This window comes from Engystomops pustulosus, chromosome 1 (genome assembly GCF_040894005.1).
Source record: "Engystomops pustulosus chromosome 1, aEngPut4.maternal, whole genome shotgun sequence".
In the NCBI taxonomy this organism is placed as follows: domain Eukaryota; kingdom Metazoa; phylum Chordata; class Amphibia; order Anura; family Leptodactylidae; genus Engystomops; species Engystomops pustulosus.
The window spans coordinates 147,407,885-147,428,324 of NC_092411.1; the positions used below are offsets into that span (position 1 = coordinate 147,407,885).

The 20,440-nt window shown below is 42.5% G+C and overlaps 1 protein-coding gene across 2 annotated transcripts in view; it reads left to right on the forward strand.

Annotated features, from left to right (window-relative positions):
- CERS1 (ceramide synthase 1) overlaps positions 1–20,440 on the forward strand; it is a 34,840-nt gene that overhangs the window by 6,692 nt on the left and 7,708 nt on the right. For both annotated transcript variants that reach the window (XR_011856480.1, XM_072156305.1), the window contains exons 2-5: positions 8,890–9,049; positions 15,415–15,595; positions 18,169–18,330; positions 18,416–18,563. Coding sequence is in view for 1 of the 2 variants with exons in the window: in XM_072156305.1 (XP_072012406.1) it covers positions 8,890–9,049; positions 15,415–15,595; positions 18,169–18,330; positions 18,416–18,563 (651 nt within the window). In the remaining variant the exon portion in view is untranslated. The remainder of the gene's footprint in view (positions 1–8,889; positions 9,050–15,414; positions 15,596–18,168; positions 18,331–18,415; positions 18,564–20,440) is intronic.

Sequence of the window (20,440 nt, forward strand, 5' to 3'; positions counted from 1 at the left end):
AAGCAGGACGTTATAGCACGTCCCCGTGCACTTAACATGTAGCCCCGGGGACGTACTATAACGTCCTGGTGCGCCTAGGGGTTAAAGTAGATCTCCTTATTTGATCAACATGAAGCCTCTACTGTTTAATCTTTTTCTATAACCTTATCTATCCCTTGGATAGATCACTATGGTGAGAGTTGAAGGGTCATGTTCAACTTCTTTAATGTTTACATTGGTCTGTATGCTGCTTTGCATTTTTGTAGTGGCTGTTGAACACTCCATCTTTATCCATTCACTTGAAAAAATGTAAACATTTCTATTTTAGGCTGGGCAAACACATTACTACAAAATTACTACAGGTTATTTGCTGCAAAAAGACTGATGGCTAACCTGCATGATTGATATTAGCACCATCGTGGAAAGGATTTATACAAATCCCATCCACATGCTGCAGATTCTAATTGTGGAATTCAACCTTTAAAATGCAAACTCCACTCTTCCTCCATTCCATGCCTCAGACAAATTGCTACTGAAAGCTGTTTCTTCTGCGGTTGGAACTGCTCCAAAAAAATATACACCATACACACCTGCTAAAGAGAAGCACAATTCAGCACGTGATGGAAATAAAAAAGACACTTTAATCATTCATTGAACCGTTCATCCACTTACATTCATGTATGTGTAACCACCGAGGCTAATCGTTGGCTGTGTATGAGTTGTCATCACGTAAAGTCTGACTTGGATCAGAATCTGCAATGATGGAACAGGAGGTCCTCCTCCAGGTGACAGAGTTATTATCTTGCTATCTGATCTCAAAAACCCTTTGAAATCAACAAGTGCTTAGGTCATTAGCAGCATTGTATTTACCATGTAGGCTGTCAGTGTGGCTGCTTAGGAGCTGCAAAGAACCATGACAAATTTAGTAATAGGGCCCTATGATATCTTTGTACACCCCTATACATCAGGTTCTATATACAACAGTGACCCTGGCTATAACTTAGAGAAAAAAATGCAAATATGATGTTTAACAAGTTCACATCCTATACCACTTGACAGCTTCCATTTGGAACAATGGTTTATTCAATGTATATACAATATTCCCCTTTACTTCCTTCTGGCACGATGACTGTGAATATCTTAAAGAGAACCCGTCATTTGTCCTGTCACCTCTACCTGTTGGAGCAGCTCACAAGGATCCCATCCCAGCCTTTATCTAGTTATTTCATACATTAATCATTGTAAAATCATCTATTCTTTATTATGTAAATGAGGTTGGTCACATGGTCAGAGGCAGTGATGTCACTCCTGTTACCCCTCCCCTCTCCTCCCCCTGCTTATGTCTGTGTGTAATGTATAGTAAAGCATGGCTAGTGTGTTTGCTGCATCTGCTGACATGCTGCATCCTCCTAATATACAGGTGAGAGACACAGACATCAGCTACACATGAATCTGACATGTTCTGCTGTAACATGGCTGCCTGGAGCTGCTGTATCTCTCCTAAACACACACACATTTACACACATGCTGCAGGGGGCGTGGCCACCAGCACCAGGAAGCACATCATTATACAGCCTCACATCATTATACAGGCTGTCAGTCATGCACTGGGGGTGTGGCTGTGCCTCCCACTCATGAATAAGGTGGACAGCTTGAATATGCTAATGACTCATTGGACATTTCACAGGTCATTTGCATACAGCTTTAGGACCTCATTGCTTAGGTTTACAGGCATGTAGAGGGACAATGAAGGGATAGAGGCAATGCTCTCTAATGGCAGTTTATGAAAATATATTTAGTTTAGGGGGGTTGTTTTGCATGACGGGTTCTCTTTAAGACCACTTTGTAAGGTGTTGAATCTCCTCATTAACGTATACTCACATTTCCCTCTGTGTCTTAAAATGTCCCATTAAAATAGTATCTGCAAATCTTTCATAGTGTGGTCCTCTCTGGAGAAATGTGCAGCTACTAGGAGATCTTTCCTTTCAATGTGCCAGCACATTCGCACAGGTGACAAGGTACCTGTACCTCAATCACAGCAGGTACATAAGATCAAGGGGACCTTTTGCGGCAGGTCTTCTAAGGTCTTCTAATGTGGTCCAACCAAAGGCCTTTATGTTGGGGAAACATGCCAGAGACTCCATCAGCACATGAACTCGCACCGATCTGATATTAAAAATGAAAGGAAAGATCTCCCAGTGCACATTTCTCCAGAGAGGACCACACTATGTAAGATTTGCAGATTACTATTTTAATGGGACATTTTAAGACACAGAGGGAAAGGAAAGAATAGGAGTATAAATTAATGGGGAGATTCAACACCTTACAAAGTGATCTTAACATTCATGCCAGCTTCATGACCTCCTATCTCTGACCTGGAGGCCACAAGCAGATAAGAGGGCTCTCTTTTCTCGCCTCACAGGTTTTTAGTGTGTTTATTGCCGTCTTGTCGTAAATAATAATATTTATCAATCTGTGGTTTTAAAAGTTTTTTTATATCCTTTGATGATCATGCCTAGTGTGTATAAAATGCTGAGAATTTTCCGTTTCATGCATAAGATTATATACACTCACCGGCCACTTTATTAGGTACACCATGCTAGTAACAGGTTGGACCCCCTTTTGCCTTCAGAACTGCCTCAATTCTTCGTGGCATAGATTCAACAAGGTGTTGGAAGGATTCGTCATGATGGCATCACACAGTTGCCGCAGATTTGTCGGCTGCACATCCATGATGCGAATCTCCCGTTCCACCACATCCCAAAGATGCTCTTTAGGATTGAGATCTGGTGACTGTGGAGGCCATTTGATTACAGTGAACTCATTGTCATGTTCAAGAAACCAGTCTGAGATGATTCCAGCTTTATGACATGGCGCATTATCCTGCTGAAAGTAGCTATCAGATGTTGGGTACATTGTGGTCATAAAGGGATGGGCATGGTCAGCAACAATACTCAGGTAGGCTGTGGCATTGCAACGATGCTCAATTGGTACCAAGGGGCCCAAAGAGTGCCAAGAAAATATTCCCCACACCATGACACCACCACCACCAGCCTGAACCGTTGATACAAGGCATGATGGATCCATGCTTTCATGTTGTTGACGCCAAATTCTGACCCTACCATCCGAATGTCGCAGCAGAAATCGAGACTCATCAGACCAGGCAACGTTTTTCCAATCTTTTACTGTCCAATTTCGATGAGCTTGTGCAAATTGTAGCCTCAGTTTCCTGTTCTTAGCTGAAAGAAGTGGCACCCGGTGTGGTCTTCTGCTGCTGTAGCCCCTCTGCCTCAAAGTTCAACGTACTGTGCGTTCAGAGATGCTCTTCTGCCTACCTTGGTTGTAACGGGTGGCGATTTGAGTCACTGTTGCCTTTCTATCAGCTCGAACCAGTCTGCCCATTCTCCTCTGACCTCTGGCATCAAGAAGGCATTTCCGCCCACAGAACTGCCGCTCACTGGATGTTTTTTCTTTTTCGGACCATTCTCTGTAAACCCTAGAGATGGTTGTGCGTGAAAATCCCAGTAGATCAGCAGTTTCTGAAATACTCAGACCAGACCTTCTGGCACCAACAACCATGCCACGTTCAAAGGCACTCAAATCACCTTTCTTCCCCATACTGATGCTTGGTTTGAACTGCAGGAGATTGTCTTGACCATGTCTACATGCCTAAATGCACTGAGTTGCCGCCATGTGATTGGCTGATTAGAAATTAAGTGTTAATGAACAGTTGGACAGGTGTACCTAATAAAGTGGCCGGTGAGTGTATGATGAAGAGAACTAGTTTTCTTGAATGCTCACCATCAAATATACTCAGCCTCAAAAAGGTTTTGGCTGATTTCTTCACTCTTCTTCTGCTTTAATAGCTGTCTGAGCCTTCTCCATTCGTTGGGGGCTATAGTGCAGTTCTATGCCCGGCAGGACCTACGCAGCCCCCTACCAGAAACATTAGGAGGCCAGAGACCCCTCATGTCTCCGGCACCATGTCTCAAAATGTTGATGTACAAAAAAAAATAATTGTCCCATATGGTGACCCCTCTAATGGAAAAAGACATCCAAATACCTAAATCGTTGCTTTTCACCATCATAAAAATGTAAATAAAAATTAAACAAAAGGTAGTCCTGTTCACAAAATTGTATGAATGAAAATTTCATATGGTCCTGCAAAATAATGAGACTTTACATAGCTTCACACACATTTGGGGAATAAACTACCTTTTGATCACTTTTTAATAAAATGTGTATGGGTGGCGATATGATGACAGCGTAACAAGTTTATGATCTTGGTTTGCATTATACAGAAATGGAGATAAATTGAAAATTTAGGATTTTATTATTTTAAAATGTATACTATTCAAAACTTTGGAAAATTTTTGATGGGTGAAAAGGTCATTGTTTAGTACTCCGAAAAGTCGTCCTTGTTAAACAAATCTGCCTTCCATCAATGGAATCCCGACCTAAACCATACTTTATAGCAGCAGCTCTTTTCTATAATTTTTTTTGTCCAAATTGTTTTTTTTTTTATTAGTAACAGTTATTAATAGTTTTTGTAAGCAAAATGGAATGGAAACTTCAAAGAGATAAGTTATAATGAAAATATTTGTACCTTTTCTGTATTTTAAAGCTACTACTTGTCTGGCTTATGAACAAGAAACACTGATATGTGAATATGACCTTAGGGTAAGGACAAACACATGTTTAAAGAGAACCCGTCAGGCAAAATAACCCCCCTAAACTAAATATATTTTCATAAACTGTCATTAGAGAGCATTACCTCTATCCCTTCATTGTCCCTCTACATGCCTGTAAACCTAAGCAATGAGGTCCTAAAGCCGTATGCAAATGACCTGTGAAATGTCCAATGAGTCATTAGCATATTCAAGCTGTCCACTCTATTCATGAGTGGGAGGCACAGCCACACCCCCAGTGCTTGACTGACAGCCCGTATAATGATGTGAGGCTGTATAATGATGTGCTTCCTGGTGCTGGTGGCCACGCCCCCTGCAACCTGTGTGTGCATGTGTGTGTGTATAGGAGAGATACAACAGCTCCAGGCTGCAGCCATGTTACAGCAGAACATGTCAGATTCATGTGTAGCTGATGTCTGTGTCTCTCACCTGTATATTAGGAGGATGCAGCATGTCAGCAGATGCAGCACACATATAGCATCTTTACTATCCATTACACACAGACATGAGCAGGGGGAGGAGAGGGGAGGGGTAACAGGAGTGACATCACTGCCTCTGACCATGTGACCAGCCTCATTTACATGATACAGAATAGATGATTTTACAATGAATAATGTATGAAATGACTAGATAATGGCTGTGATGGGATCCTTGTGAGCTGCTCCAACAGGTAGAGGTGACAGGACAAGTGACACAGACCTGATGACAGGTGTCCTTTAAGCTTTCTACTGCAATAGTTCAAGTCCGGTTTTACAAAAAAACAAGGTTGCTCAGTCAAACCCGTTGCATGTGCCTGCTGAATATACTGGTCTGAACAATAAGTAGCTTAAAGAGAACCCGTCAGGCAAAATAACCTCCCTAAACTAAATATATTTTCATAAACTGCCATTAGAGAGCATTTCCTCTATCACTTCATTGTCCCTCTACATGCCTGTAAACCTAAGCAATGTGGCCCTAAAGCTGTATGCAAATGACCTGTGAAATGTCCGATGAGTCATTAGCATATTCAAGCTGTCCAGTTTATTCATGAGTGGGAGGCACAGCCACAACCCCCAGTGCTTGACTGACAGTCTGTATAATGATGTGAGGCATAATGGTGTAATGGCTCCTCCATATGCTTCCTGGTGCTGGCGCCCCCTGCTGCCTGTGAGTGAATAGGAGAGATACAACAGCTGCAGGCAGCCATGTTATAGCAGAACATGTCAGGTACTTGTGTAGCCGATGTCTGTGTCTCACACATGTGTATAGAAGGGAGAGCATGTCAGCAGGTAAAGCACAGGCACTAGCAATGCTTTACTATACATTACACACAGACATGAGCAGGGGGAGGAGAGGGGAGGGGTAACAGGGGTGACATCACTGCCTCTGACCATGTGACCAGCCTCATTTACATGATAAAAAATAGATGATTTTACAATGAATAATTTATGAAATAACTAGATAAAGGCTGGGATGGGATCCTTGTGAGCTGCTCCAACAGGTAGTGGTGACAGGACTAGTGACAGAGACCTGAAGGGTGGCTTTACACAATCTATAACCTTATTTGTCTAAAAGGGTTGTGGTCCAATGTTAGCTGCAGGGCAACAGGAGTATATTAAACACATTGGGGCAGATTTACTTACCCGGTCCATTCGCGATCCAGCGGCGCGTTCTGTGTGGAGGATTTGGGTTCTGCCGGGATTCACTAAGGTAGCTCCCCCGATGTCCACCAGGTGTCGCTGCTGCACCGAAGTTCGTCGGAATGCACTGAAGTTCACCAAGCCTTGCCGGGTGCAAGCGACACTTTTTTTTTAATGCGGCGGTTTTTCCGAATCCGTTGGGTTTTCCTACGGCCACGCCCCCCGATTTCCGCCGCGTGCACACCAATGCCGATGTGCCACAATCCGATCCCATGCGCCAAAACCCCGCGCAAAACGGAAAAATTTGCGTAACCCGCTGTAAAAAAACGATTCGGGCCCTGAGTAAATGACCCTCAATATGAAAATGGTGGCATTTTCTCTTGTTTTTCGTGGTATTCATAGTTCCATCATTTCTTTTCCAAATGTTCTAGATACTGATTTTTTTCTAAGCGTTGTTCCATAGTATTTACTTTAGAAAAAAATCTCCTTAAAAAAATCTAAAAAAAATAAAAAATCCCACCCCCAAATCAACACTTTTTTAACTATTTCACCACTTTTAGAAATCCGGATAAAAATTCATCTTAAGGTCATACAGTTTCCAAAGTACAGGCAGTCCCCGGGTTATGTACAATGTAGGTTCCATAGGATTGTTCTTAAGTTGAATTTGTATGTAAGTCTAAACTGTATATTGATAATTGTAGTAACAGACAACATTTTTCTTGCCCCGGTGCCAATTGGAGTTTCAACATTTTTTGCTGTCATTGAACCAAGGATTATCAATAAAGCTTCATTACAGACACCTTTCAGCTGATCATTCCGTTCTGGGACTATAGTAAAAAATCCAGAGAGCTTCACCAGAGGTCACAGTGGGCAGAGGGGTCCGTCTTTAACTAGGGGTGTAGTATATATGTAAACATACCTATATACATTTGGTATCTCTGTGATCATAGCAACCTTAAGAATAAAGAGGAGGTCTAGTTTGGACCTCACAGTGGAGCCATACAAATGCACAAATGCATTTTTGTCAATTTCCTCCTTTATGGTATTTTTTACTGGGTTCCCAAGACTGCACAGACTGCACAGACTATTAAAGGAAACCTACCAGTTAGAATGGCAGGGGTAAGCAGTAAGTACCGAGCACCAGCTCAGGGGGTGCCGGTACTTACTTTCGTTAGTGTGATTAACCGGTGTATCGCGGTTTTAACACTTTTTAAACTTTAGAGCAGAAGAGGCTTCGGCTCTGCGTGCGCACCTACATAGGAAATGCCGGAGACGTTGCGCGCGCACAGTTAAAACCGCGATACAGCGGTTGATCACACTAACAAAAGTAAGTACCGGCACCAGCTGGTGCTCTGTACTTACTGCTTACCCCTGCCATTCTAACTGGTAGGTTTCCTTTAAATTGGGGCACTAGCAAGTACAATTTGTTCAACAGAATCAAGCCTCATACAGCTCAACTCAACTACAGTCAACTGAAAGAACAAGGGCTTTTGGACAGGGGGAAGTAAAGAAACGCATGTACAAAACTGTTAAAGGGCTACATCCTTAAAAGTTTTTAAAAAACTATTTTAAAAATTACAGAAATATATCAGTGGTTTTGTGTGGATGAAGTCATCTTTTATATGGGAAAACCTTTTTACAAACTAAAGATGTAAATCAGCCGAATCTCTGAAAGATCTACCATGACTAGTACCTTGTTACACAATCAGAAGGAACCACACAAGGAACTGTAATATGTCCAGTCAATGATTATGTTTCTATCTCCTAGTAGCTAAATCCTAATTTTAGATCATGGTCATAGAGCAGCACAGGGAAACTGCTGAGGGATACAAGAGGTATGATTACCTCCAATACTAAACATAGCTAGCAAACGGATGAAGCTCCTTGTTTTTTATGTGATGTTGTTCAAGTCACAGATTTAGATATGTAGGGCTTGTAACACACTTGTATATAACATAGGTAGTGTCCATAGTTCTACCATAACTACTGTCAATTGTCTGCTCTGTTCTACTTTAATTCTTTTGAGTATAAAGCTGGTTTCTAATTATTTGGCATAAATAAATGAACTCATTATTGTCAAGGCCTTAAATTCATTGATTTTTGCCATCATGTGTTCTAATGTGTGTAATTCTTCACCTAATGCATTTAGAGCTTTCTGAAACCTCAAATTTTGCTGCATCTTTTAACCCTACAGGTTAATACAGCTGTCATCTTCTAGACATATAAATACAAGCGGTCCCCTACTTAAGAACACCTGACTTACACACAACCCCTAGTTACAAATGGACCTCTGGATGTGGGTAATTTACTGTACTTTAGCCCTAGGCTACAATATACAGTTATCAAAGGTGTCTGCCATTTGAATTTATTGTTAATCCTGGTTCTTATGACAACCCAACATTTTTAAAATCCAATTGTCACAGAGAACAAAAAAATTTTGACTGGGGTCACAATAATATACAGTTCTGACTTACATACAGACTCAACTTAAGAACAAACCTGCAGAACCTATCTTGTACGCAACCAGGGGACTGCCTGTATTCCGTACCATAACCATCTACTCACTTTAAATGCATTAATAAGGTTTCTGCCTTCCTCTACAGCCATTTAGCAAATGGTGTCAACTGCGGCCAAAAGAAGCAGAAAAGGTTCCGGAAAGTGCATGGAAACTCCTCTTCTACAGTTGTTCATGGTCTTACTGCTCTTACCTGCTTTTCTTCACTGAACACAACTTTTTTTACAATCCTTCTTCTTCGTTTCATGGTAAGTAACTATTGCCACCATGCTTAACCATAATGTTTTAGAGGACATTTAAATTGTAAAACCACAGACAGTTTCTTTTAGCTGCCGAATATGTTTTCTCATTTCTGCACAATAGTGGACACTACGAATCAAAAGTGAATATAAGAAACTTTGTAGCATATCTTAATACATATTCCCTCTTCTACCACTGATTTTCCAGGTTCCCTCCCTTCCTATAAACATAAGTTTCTTACTGAAATATCTGTTGGATTTTGTCTTGTTATCAAGATAGACAGAAGGCACAAGATTACATAGAAGCACTTTGGAGATGGAGAAAGCATCACAAGCAGGTCTCCACCCAACAGCTCAGAGATGACTGCAAATTGTAGATAAAGACTGTGAAGTGGAAAACAGCTGGAAAATACAGAATATATATCTTATAATGACCAGAAAGAGTTATTCTCCTCAAGTACACTGGACTATTGATCTATGCAATGCTTATTGAGGCACACTTTAAGGCCCTCACTGGGAAGAAAAATCCTTAAAGGGAACCTACCACCACAAATCTACCTATAAAGGTAGATCGGGTGGTAGGTGGATCAATGGGACATGAGGATAGCCCTTTTAAGGGCTATCCTCACATCCCCGCACTTTTTTAGTAACCTCAGATGCGGCTACTCCACGCCCCAGTAGCCGCATAATAAAATTTGCATAAAAGTATAATAAAAGTTACTAAAAAAAGTGCGGGGACGTGAGGATAGCCCTTTTAAGGGCTAATCCTCACGTCCCCGCACTTTTTTAGTCCCATTGATCCACCTACCACCCGATCTACCTTTATAGGTAGATTTGTGGTGGTAGGTTCCCTGTAAATGAGTTGCTGCAAATGTGCTGCAAATAGTAATAAAATAAAAGAAAGATAACTCACCTCCCCCATGGCACCTTTTTATTCCATTTAAAGAGGGCATTAACTTTGACATCTAGTTCAGATCAGGTAACTGCAGTCAGTTGCATGCCTTAGCAGAGACATAAAGTACAGTAGAGGCATTACTACTATTAAAGAACAGCTTCTAGTCATCACATGCCAGGCTTGTTTTAGGAAAATTTTTGGCTGTCTAAAGGGGCCTTAATTAATTTACTGAAATGATCAATCTGTAGATAAACTAGATAAACAACTATGTGCTCGTTTCTTATGACGCCTCGGGATTTCCTTAGTAAGTCATCACAGCTATTGAAGCTGTAAGATAAATACAATGTAATATCTTACTGATAACATTTATGTAAGGGTCTATACTGGAATGTGACACAAATATCTCTACATAATGGAACATATGCTGTCCTAGGAAGACTTCATCATGATATCAAGGCTGTCAAGGTCTGCTCTGAGACATCTGCCACTTAAATGATAGATGCCCATTGGGTTATGCTAGAAGTCAGCTGTGACTTATCCTTAATGGCCTGTCTACATGGCTGGACAGCTGTTACAGATTTCCTTTTGGCTGACAAGGTTTTTTTGTTTGTTTATTAGGATTCTTTCCGGTTTTTTTTATTAGGATTTTTTCCAATCTTTTGCTGTAGGCGGGGAACAGTACTGGAATCGGAGCCCTGTATGCAGCCAGTTATTCACAATTACCTGCTGCATGGGTTCAGACAATTTCCACCATCATTAATATTGTCAGTTTTGTGCGCTGTATTGTAGTCTGCTCTGGGATCTATGTTGCTTATTATACAAATACACTATTATGCAGTAGTGGTTTCTGGGGGTATTTACTGTCTACTACAGTTTTTGGCGCATCTAGGGTTTTGGTTAATAGTGCTGCCCCCTGAAGGGTAGTGGTATGACAATGCGGCCCTTGGGACAAAATAGGTTTGCACCCCTGGCTTAGAATTATATACATATCCATTGTCAGAATAACACAAATCAATTATAGCATTTTTACATTTTATTGAGCTTATAGTAGATGAAGCAAAGTGGACATCCGTGTTAATGACTTCTCAAAGTGCTAATTGGCCAAAAGTGTTTCAAATGAAGTGTGGTTTTACCATGTACTTTGTACTAAATAACAGTACACAAACCACGGTTAAAGCTGATAGCTTGCACTTCAGGCCCATATTATCTAAGTGTGTCTCTAATATTTTTGGTAAACAGCTAAAATGCCAAAACTTGTGTCACTATTAGAGATGAGCGAGCACTAAAATGCTCGAGTGCTCGTTATTCGAGACAAACTTTTCCCGATGCTCGTAACGAATAACGAACCCCATTGAAGTCAATGGGAGACTCGAGCATTTTTCACTGAAAGAACACTAAAGAAGAACACATTGCAGATGTTTGCAGATATTTTCACTGAAAAAACACAGTGAAGAACACATTGCAGATGCTCCGTACATCTGCTAACTGATCGGATAATGGGGGTCATTTACTAAGGGCCCGATTTGCGTTTTCCCGACGTGTTAAACGAATATTTCCTATTTGCGGCGATTTGCCCCGGGATTTTGGCACACGGGGTCAGATCGTGGCGCATTGGCGCTGGCATGCACGCAACAAAAACCCGACGGATTCGGAAGAACCGCCGCATTTAAAAAAAAAATGTGTCGCAGAGCTTGCACTTACCTTTACTCAGCCCGGCTCGGTGTATTCCTGTGCGTTCCAGGGAACTTCAGCGGGAACTTCTGCCCCAATATGTGTGAAGAACACATTATTAAGGAAGTTCCTCCGCCGTCCACCAGGTGGCGCTGCTGCGCTGAAAAGCATCGGATCGCCCTGGAGTTCACCGAGGCGGGCTGAGTGAAGGTAAGTGCAAGCTCCGCGACAGATTTTTTTTTTAATGCGGCGGTTTTTCCGAATCCGTCGGGTTTTCGTTCGGCCACGCCCCCGATTTCCGACGCATGCATGCCAGCGCCGATGCGCTACAATCCGATCGCATGCACCAAAATCCCGGAGCAATTCAGGGGAAATCGGAAATATTCAGGTAACACGTCGGGAAAACGCAAATCGGGCCCTTAGTAAATGACCCCCATTGTTCTTCACATACTATTGTGAAGAACACCCTTGGCACGCGTGTCTTCCGATAAGTTAGCAGATGTTCGGAACATCTCCAATCTGTTCTTCACTGTGTTCTTTCTGTGCTGTTGGTCCTGCTCCAGCCCCGCTCCGCTCCAGCCTCCGCTTCAGCCCCCGCTCTGATCCTCTATGCCCGCTCCAGCCCCGTTTCGCCTGCTCCGCTCTGAGATGCCCGCTCCGATCCTCAATGCCCGCTCCAGCCCAGCTCTGCTCCTCCATGCCCGCTCCAGCCCCGCTCCGATCCTTCATGCCCGCTCCAGCCCCGCTCCGATCCTCCATGCCCGCTCCACCCCCCCTCTGTGATGCCCGCTCCTCCATGCTCGCTCCAGCCCCGCTCCAATCCTCCATGCCCGCTTCAGCCCCACTCCGCTCTATGATGCTCGCTCCTCCATGCCTGCGCCAGCTCCGCTCTGCTCTTTCATGCCCGTTACAGCCCCGCTCTGATCCTCCATGCCCGCTCCAGCCCCGCTCCGATCCTCCATGCTCGCTCCAGCCCCCCTCTGCTCTGTGATGCCCGCTCCTCCATGCCCACTCCAGCCCCGCTCTGCTCCTCCATGCCCGCCCAGCCCCGCTCTGCTCCTCCATGCCCGCTCCAGTCCCGCTCCGATCCTTCATGCCCGCTCCAACCCCGCTCCGATCCTCCATGCCCGCTCCAGCCCCGCTCTGCTCCTCCATGCCCGCCCAGCCCCGCTCTGCTCCTCCATGCCCGCTCCAGTCCCGCTCCGATCCTCCATGCCCGCACCAGCCCCACGGCGATCCTCCATGCCCGCTCCAGCCCCGCTCATGCTCTATGATGCCCGCTCCTCCATGCCCGCTCCAGCCCCGCTCTGCTCCTCCATGCCTGCTCCAGCCCGCTCTGTTCCTCCATGCCCGCTCCAGCCCTTCTCCGATCCTTCATGCCCACTCCAGCCCTGCTCCGATCATCCATGCCTGCTCCAGCCCTGCTCTGCTCCGTGATGCCGGTTCCTCCATGCCCGCTCCGATCCTCCATGCCCGCTCCAGCCCCCACAGTGTGTTCTTCACTGTTATCCTCCATGCCTGCTCCAGCCCCGCTCTGTGATGCCCGCTCCAGCCCCGCTCCGATCCTCCATGCCTGCTCCAGCCCTGCTCCATGATGCCCGCTCCGATCCTCCATGCCCGCTCCAGCCCCCGCTCCTCCATACCCGCTCAGTGATGTCCGCTCTGCTCCTCCATGCCCGCTCCAGCCCCGCTCCACTTCATCCTTCGCTCCTGCATGCCTGATCTAGCGTCGGCGCTCGTGTCTTCCGCTAAGTGAGCAGATGTTCGGAACATCTGCAATGTGTTCTTCACTGTGTTCTTCACTTAAATGATCCTGTATTCACTGTGTTCACTGTTTTAATTGTATTCTTCACTGTTCTTCACTGTCTTTTCTTAATTAAATGCTCGATCTTGAGCAGGGGAAATACTCGTCCGAGCAACGAGCTGTTCCGAGTACCTTAATACTCCAACGAGCATCAAGCTCAGACGAGTATACTCGCTCATCTCTAGTCACTATCCAAACAGTTCACTAAGCATTATGGAAGCACTTTTTTTCTATTACTATATGACAGGCTGTCTCTTATAGTATGAACGGTGTCTATATGTACTGTTGTGTTGTTCACATGTATCCAGTGCTTTATAATTAATAATAATCTTCATTTATATATCATGGTTCTAGAAATCACGGCAATCATCCTCTTATTGTTGGTTACATTTTATTACCTTTCTCTATTTCCACTTATATAGTGCTTGGATTTGATGTAATTTGATGTGCGACAGCCATGATATTCCTCTTCTTTGGCACACAATAGGCCTGGAAAAATTCTATGCCAAATCCTGCCTTGCATGGAATTGTGCTATAACCTGCACCAACACTTGGTGTGAAAGTTGGTTAGGAGGAAAGAAAGGTTATAAGCCATGCTGAATTACCCCTGACGTGTTTATATTATACGCAAAAAGAAAAAAAAATGTGATGTAGCTAACCCAACCTCAGCAACACCCGATTATAACACATGTGCCGGACTTGATAAAAGAATGCTTTTTCTGGGTCCAAGGAAATCCAATAGTGCAAAGAAGGAAAGGATCATTTGCACTATCTCAAAATTTGTTAAAAAATATCCAAATTTATCGTTTCCATGACAACAATAAAAACAAGTGATATTAATGCATATGTTCTACTCTTCATGTGTTCTGCTAGGTATATGCTTTGTGTATGTCTTTCAGCCTGAAGGGTTTCTGTAGCCTAAAACATTGCACCAATTTATCTGCTGTCAATAATTAGCAGTGCCTTTTGAGATTTTATCACTGAATAAAGTCTATGTAAAGCATTTGAAGTACTATAGCACCATTGCTTGAAATCTGGATCAGATTTGGTCATCCCATGGAAAATTGAATGTATTGCTGCCTAACCTCCTGCCTGTAACTGGCTAACTTATTTCCTGGTTCTGTTCGGGAGGAGAACAAGACAGTGAAATCCTACAAAATTGTCTTGTTTTTACTTAAATATGCACCAAATATCTTATTGGCTTCATGTATGCTCATTGGCTTCATGTGCTTGTTCGGAAATGATATGGATATGTTTGGGGTCCTAAATAAGCTTGTCCGCTTAATCTGAGAAGATCAAAGGTAAGTGATGAGCGCTTTTTGACAAGAGTTTACAAGGTATCTACATACAAAGAATCCATAGTGCTTTATTTTCTACTATTTTACTAGCTAATATTCACGAGGTCTTCAATGGCTTTACACCAGATAGAATGTAGTAGCCTGTACATCATTTTTCACATGTGACAAACATCCTTCTTTTCATTCTATAAGTCTGGGGACAATGTCACCAAATAGACATATGATCTTGTCCTTGACTTGTAACAGTATACAGAATGTATTTTTTCTGACTTCTGCTTAGCAGCATTGAGCTATAATATGAATGTATTGTGAGCAATGTTCACCTGTCTCCTTATGGTATTGTGGGATGTAGTGAATGTGTTCTCTGAGGTGCTGTGGCCTCTCACATATCATTTTTAACAGGAAATAGGAGGTTCAAACCACGTCCTCTTAAGCCCCTATTATAAACCAAGTTACTGACCACAGTTGTCATTGAAGGAACAGGAAGCCTTTGTTTAGCATAGGGAGATAGGAAGCATGGGAAATGTATGGTGTTTCTAAAAGGACCAGTGGAATGATGAATTAAGCATGGCACCTTATTTCTGTCACATGAATTTGTTCCGTTATTAGCTTCTTTCCTGTTCATTTATTCTATTTCTAATGTTGGTTGCATCTTACTTGCAAAACAATTCTAAAACAATTTTGTTTTCTCTTTGGTGACATACAGGTTGGAAGTCAGGCGTAGCTGTACCCAAGGAAATTTCGCTTGTATATCTTATTCAAGGCAGTTTCTATGCACACTCTACATATGCTACCTTGTATATGGACGCATGGAGAAAAGACTCCATTGTAATGATAGTGCACCATGTGGTCACTTTCACTTTGATTTCTTTTTCATATGCTTTCCGGTGAGTCTGATGTCCTAATGAGTTTTCAAATGTGCTTTAAATCAAAATTCTGTGTATGATTATGTACAGTATGGTCAATTACTGGGAATCTAATCTAGCAATTGAATTATTCTAATAGTGAGCTATCTATGGTCTTTTTATTCTTGGGAAGAATTTTTGCGTCATATGTCCCATACTCCTACACTGTATTTCAGTGCGAACAAACAGAGAAACATGTTAAAGGTACCGACTCAGTATATAGGGGGTCATTTACTAAGGGCCCGATTCTCATTTTCCCGACATGTTACCCAAATATTTCCGATTTGCGCCGATTCTCCCTGAATTGCCCCGGGATTTTGGCGATCGGATTTTGGTGCATCGGCGCTGGCATGCACGCGACGGAAATCGGGGGGTGTGGCCATACGAAAACCCGACGGATTCGGAAAAACCGCTGCATTTTAAAAAAAAATGCCTTCACTCCGCCCGGCTCGGTGAACTCCAGCACGTTCCGATGCTTTTCAGCGCAGCAGCGCCACCTGGTGGATGGCGCTGAACTACCTTAATAAATCCTGGCCAGACCCAAATCCAGTGCAGAGAACGCGCCGCTGGATCGCAAATGGACCGGGTAAGTAAATGTGCCCCATAGTTTTTGAAAAAATATCAAATATCTTTATTTAAATTCATACTACAGACAAGTTAAAAACATTTAAAAGCACCAACATGTGCAAAATTCATATCCTATGTAATCAGTCAAATATGTGCAAAATGATGCACGGATTACAATAGCACGTGGATATGTGCAAAGAATAAGCAGTGGTTGCTGTAAAACCCTCTCCCCTGTAATTCCCGCACAATACAATCAATTTCCTAGTATAATATAAAGCATAAGTAAATACAATCAAAGCTCTATATGCTGTGAAATGGCTAAATAAATGAAAAGATATCACCGGGATAACAGGAAGGGGGTCTGGCTCCCCACGCGTTCCGCCACCTAGCCCTGTGGCTTCTTCAGGGGAGTATCACCCTTGCCATGAAACTCTCTTCATATTGAGACCAGAGGAATTCTGTAATTATTGATTTATTTGCATTATTCGCCCCAGCAATTTGCTAGTTTCTTTGTTTTCTATGCCTCAACTTTTCAATAACAGCCCTCACAGTGATATATCAAGGAGGCAGGGGCTTCACTATGTCAATAAGATCCGGGCCTGTGCTCCGGATGTCCTTGACTCAGCAGGACTATTGTCCTACTTTACTACAGGGAGCAGGAGACACAGTGATGTCATTACACCTTGTCTCCTGCTCCAAGCAGCTGACTACAGTGCCGGGAGCATGAGGGGCAGTATGATGACGTCACTACAGGCTGTCCTGCATCACGAGGAGAAGAGGAAATGAGAGAGGAAGTAAGGTGTTACTTTTAATTATACATTGAGAGGGAGAGCACATTACTTGGGGCTGTGGGGGACTTTACTGGTGGGGCCGTAGGGGACATTACTGGGGAGGACTGTGGGGGACTTTGCTGAGTGACCATTAGGGGAATTTACTGAGGGAGCTGTGTGGGACTTTACGGGGGTGCTGAAGGGGACATTACTGGGGGGCTGATTACTGTGAGGAGATTACTAGAGCCCGTGGGGACATTAGTGGGTAGTTGTTGGGGACATTACTGTTGTCTTTGGGGGATATGACTGGGGAGCTGTGGGGCACATTACTGAGGGGACTGTGGTGGGACTTCCTGGGGGCTGCAAACATTACTGGGGGACTATGGGGTACATTAGTGGAGAGGTTGTAGGGGGGCTGTGGAAGACATAACTTATTGGGGCTGTGGGGACATTTTTCACTGCGGGTTATGGGCGACATTACTTAGTAGTAGTGGTACAGTAGTGCAGTAGTACAGTACAAAGTACGGTTGTGGAAACTAATGAAAATTTTCTTCATATTTACTGGGGTCTGTGACCCTAGCAACTCTTGTGCCAAGAGGAAAGAAGTTCCACAACCTGTTGCTGTGGCTCTAAAACTAAAATCAGTCCATTACAGTGTTGGTTACAGATGAAAAAGGTCTGTCTGCACAACTTTTTTGTCTGGCATTTTAAACGGATTCAAATTTTAACAAGGTTGCCCACTGGAAAAAATAATTATATTAATAAAAAACTTATTACTCTGTATAAATAAAATCCATACAAACAATTGGTTATTTGTTACAGTGGAAAACAGAATCAGGGGGTCCATTTTATGCAGCAAACTGGTTCAAATGGTTAGGCTTGGAGATGGCCATTTTGAAAGGTCATCATAAATCCAGGCAGTCCCCGGGTTACGTACAAGATAGGTTCTGGAGGTTTGTTCTTAAGTTGAATGTGTATGTAAGTCATTGCAGACCCCTGTGATAGCTGTTATAGCTGTTTATTTTAGCCTAGGCTAAAGTACAGTAAATTACCAATGACCAGAGATCCGTTTGTAACTAGGGGTCGTTTATAAGTCGGTTGTTCTTAAGTAGGGGACTGCCTGTACATGGCTACAAATTCAGGATAATACTGGATAAACCCTACATATTCTAATAGAGTTTTCTTAATTCTTTTTTTCTTTGTGTTTCTCAATTTCAGATATCACAACATTGGAATTGTAGTACTTTTCCTTCATGATTTTAATGATATTTTGCTGGAATTTACCAAACTAAACATATACTTCAAAACACGAGGTGGAACATATCACAAACTCAATGCCATTATTACAGATATTGGATCTGTTTTATTCAGTGTCAGCTGGTAAGTACTTACTTGGACAAACATACTACATTACTGTAATTCTGTTCCCATTCATCTGTAACATTTACTTTTCCTCTTCCCTCAGGTTCTGGTTCAGACTCTACTGGTTTCCCATAAAGGTCCTTTATGTCACATGCTGTTCCAGCCTTGAGTCCAATCCAAACATCCCATTTTATTTCTTCTTTAATGTCCTACTATTCTTATTGACACTTATGAATATTTATTGGTTTTTGGTGAGTACCTGAGTTTCATTAGAAAACTAAACCTGTATTTAATATGTTATCCAAAGCTAAACAGCATTTATTTTTCAAAGATCTAGTATGGATATGCATGGTTAATAGTTCAATAACTATAATCTTTTTTCTGTTACATTTTTCTTCTAAGCTAAGTTTTATGCCTTTGTGTAATTCTAATTTATTTAATTAGATTCAGAGATTATATACATGTATTATAAAGAGCAATATTATCACTAGAGGTCATATTAACAAGCAATATAGACTTTTGTACAGGCGGTATCACACCTTAAAAATGTCCCTCCTGTAGCTCCACACATACAGGCACTGGTGAGGGGATACTAATAGACAAAGTTTTAGTCCTGAAAATAACACTCATGGTAGTCACCACCTATTGTAGAACATCAATATTCAGAAAAGGGATAAGGTGCGGGAGAAGGAAAAAAGTTATGAGTGTATCACATAAAATGTAACTTTTATTTATTATTTGGAAAGATAAAATTGTATCTCTTTACCTACTAAAAACAGAGAAACTGTGACATTTATGTCACTATGTCACACAGTATTGCACAATCACAGCTACTGAAGTAGATCTTCCAGGGATCATAAAGGAAGAAGCCGGGGAGACCCAGCAAAATACCTTTGGTTTAACACAATCCCAGTTTAGAAGCGAGAATTCTATCATAGTACAGGCTAGTAATAATCCCACTTACTTGTGGACTGGCACTCCAGCCAGGTACCGCGATCGAGTAGAAGGCCTCTGTAGGAGATCTTCAGCTCCTGGCGACTCAGCTAGCACTATCACGTCACTGGGTCATACTTAATAGTATATTATGTATGTGGGATTAGGTTTTTGATGCCAGGACGGCTAAGCCTGACTGAACATTGCAACCTAGCCTGTCTCTTGTAGAGCCCTTTGTGCAAAATAATAAATGGTTAATAATTTACATATAGGAGAGTGGAGTAATCTAACAAAGGGGACTTCTCCTTTATGATCCTTGGAAATTACATTTTATGTAATTCAATGTTTTTGATGAGGGGTAACTAATGAGCTTTGGAGTTACTATGGAGGGGCAACAACAGGATACATCTTGCTCCGGGGCCTGATGCTGTATCTTTATAGCCAAAATCCACGCCCACATTGCATGCTGATATCTGGGGACTATAGCTGTTGAACATAGCAAAGGTTGGGGTTGTACCAGAGGAATATGTTGCCAAATAAGATCAACCAGGGAACTGGTGGGCAAGGGCTGATATCCATTGTGAGTAATGGCATCAGTGTAAAATCTGTAACAAACTGATGGACAGCTAGGGTTCTCTATCAGAGTGCATACCATATATCATGTATATAAAGTGTAGAAAAAACTAGACAGTTTAAGTAAGTTTTGAAAACTTTTTGCAAGTAATGTATGATGTGTAGGGTATATATGTCATGGCAGATAATGTCTGAAACCCACCTGTGATATGTCACAGTAGCTATGTTAATTTGTATGGTCTAACTAATTTATCACTTATCTGTGGTCATTGATGTAATATGGTTCCTTGGTCCCACCAGCTTAATTTGTTCTGAGGCCCAATATCCCCTAGGACAGTGATGACGAACCTTTTAGCGGCTGAGTGCCCCAAACCCCCCTTATTTATCGTAAGGTGCCAACCAAAAATTAAAGCAGTAACTTATTGCTCCCTGTTCTTCAGCAACTTTCAATCCTATTGGCCTCCTGAAGACAGCAACATAGTAGAAAGATGGAAAATTTGCATAATTTTAGCTTCTTTCCAGTGTCCCCCTGTATACAGAGAATTGTGGGGCCAGCAGGAGGTCCTCCAAAGATAATTCGGCCCTGTCTATTCATTCTCCCTCTTTCTACAGTCCCAAGTAG